The sequence below is a fragment of the Gaeumannomyces tritici genome (genome assembly GCF_000145635.1).
Source record: "Gaeumannomyces tritici R3-111a-1 unplaced genomic scaffold supercont2.5, whole genome shotgun sequence".
NCBI classification, from domain to species: Eukaryota; Fungi; Ascomycota; class Sordariomycetes; order Magnaporthales; family Magnaporthaceae; genus Gaeumannomyces; species Gaeumannomyces tritici.
The window spans coordinates 3,129,061-3,129,995 of NW_008804549.1; the positions used below are offsets into that span (position 1 = coordinate 3,129,061).

Sequence of the window (935 nt, forward strand, 5' to 3'; positions counted from 1 at the left end):
TTAAAGCACAAGCAAAAAACGATTTTATTTAAAGCGGTTGTTGGTAAGAGTCTCGTACTCCTGTTTTAAGGCTCGGAAATCTCCTGGTAAAGGTAAACAACGATTTTAATGATCTGGGAAAAATCCTATTATTGTGCACACCGAGGAAGGAATTTATCTGCCAAAAGAAAGGCACAGGATTGCCCCTTATATGCGCAGGGACGATTACCCAAAGGGTGGTTCCCTGCTTTGCCTAAAGCAAATAAAGTTGGCCCGTGCGGGATCCGGAGGATCCCAAAGCCTTTTGTAATAACCTCCCTTTCCGGATCGCACGCGCACCGCAATGCTGTTCCAACATTTTTACATATTTTTTTAATTAATTACTAATATTCCTTTTTTAAAAAATGGTTAATTTTAAAAAAAATTCGTTAATTTATTACAATTAAATTTATAAATTTTTTTCGTTATATTATTTTGCAGCATTGCGAAATCCCAATATTTTTAATTACTAATTAAGCTTTAATATTTTAATAAATAATTTTAAAATGCTTTTTTTTCGCCTTTTAATGGGTTTAAATACCGCTAACATGCATTTACCGTTATCCGAACGTTTAAGCCCGTTTGTTATACTATCCGGAAATTTTCCCATTTCCTTTTTGGGCAAGCAATAATGTTTTACCATAACGTACGTTTAAAATGCGGTAATTGCTTTAACGTATTGCGTTAAGCATGCTTTTTACAAGCTTTTTGAAATATGTTACACTTTGCATATCCTTTAAAATTTAAATGTATTGCATTATTAATTTAAAGCGTTTTTTATATTATACCGTTTTTATTTAATTTTTTGTTTATAAAGCACAATATTTTACGGCTATTATAAGCCGCTTACGGGTTTTTTTACGTTTTTTCCCAATAGCTAACCGGTTTGGCACGTTTAAAACATTTTTTTGGGCCAT

General features: G+C 32.4%; 1 protein-coding gene across 1 annotated transcript; it reads right to left on the reverse strand.

The window, feature by feature from the left end:
• Positions 1-204: 204 nt before the first annotated feature.
• GGTG_10044 (hypothetical protein) lies at positions 205-935 on the reverse strand (the record flags this gene model as incomplete). The annotated part of the gene is made up of 4 exons (XM_009227905.1): positions 205-325; positions 489-496; positions 669-687; positions 901-935. The coding sequence occupies 4 exons, from the start codon at positions 933-935 to the stop codon at positions 205-207; spliced, it is 183 nt and encodes a 60-aa protein (XP_009226169.1).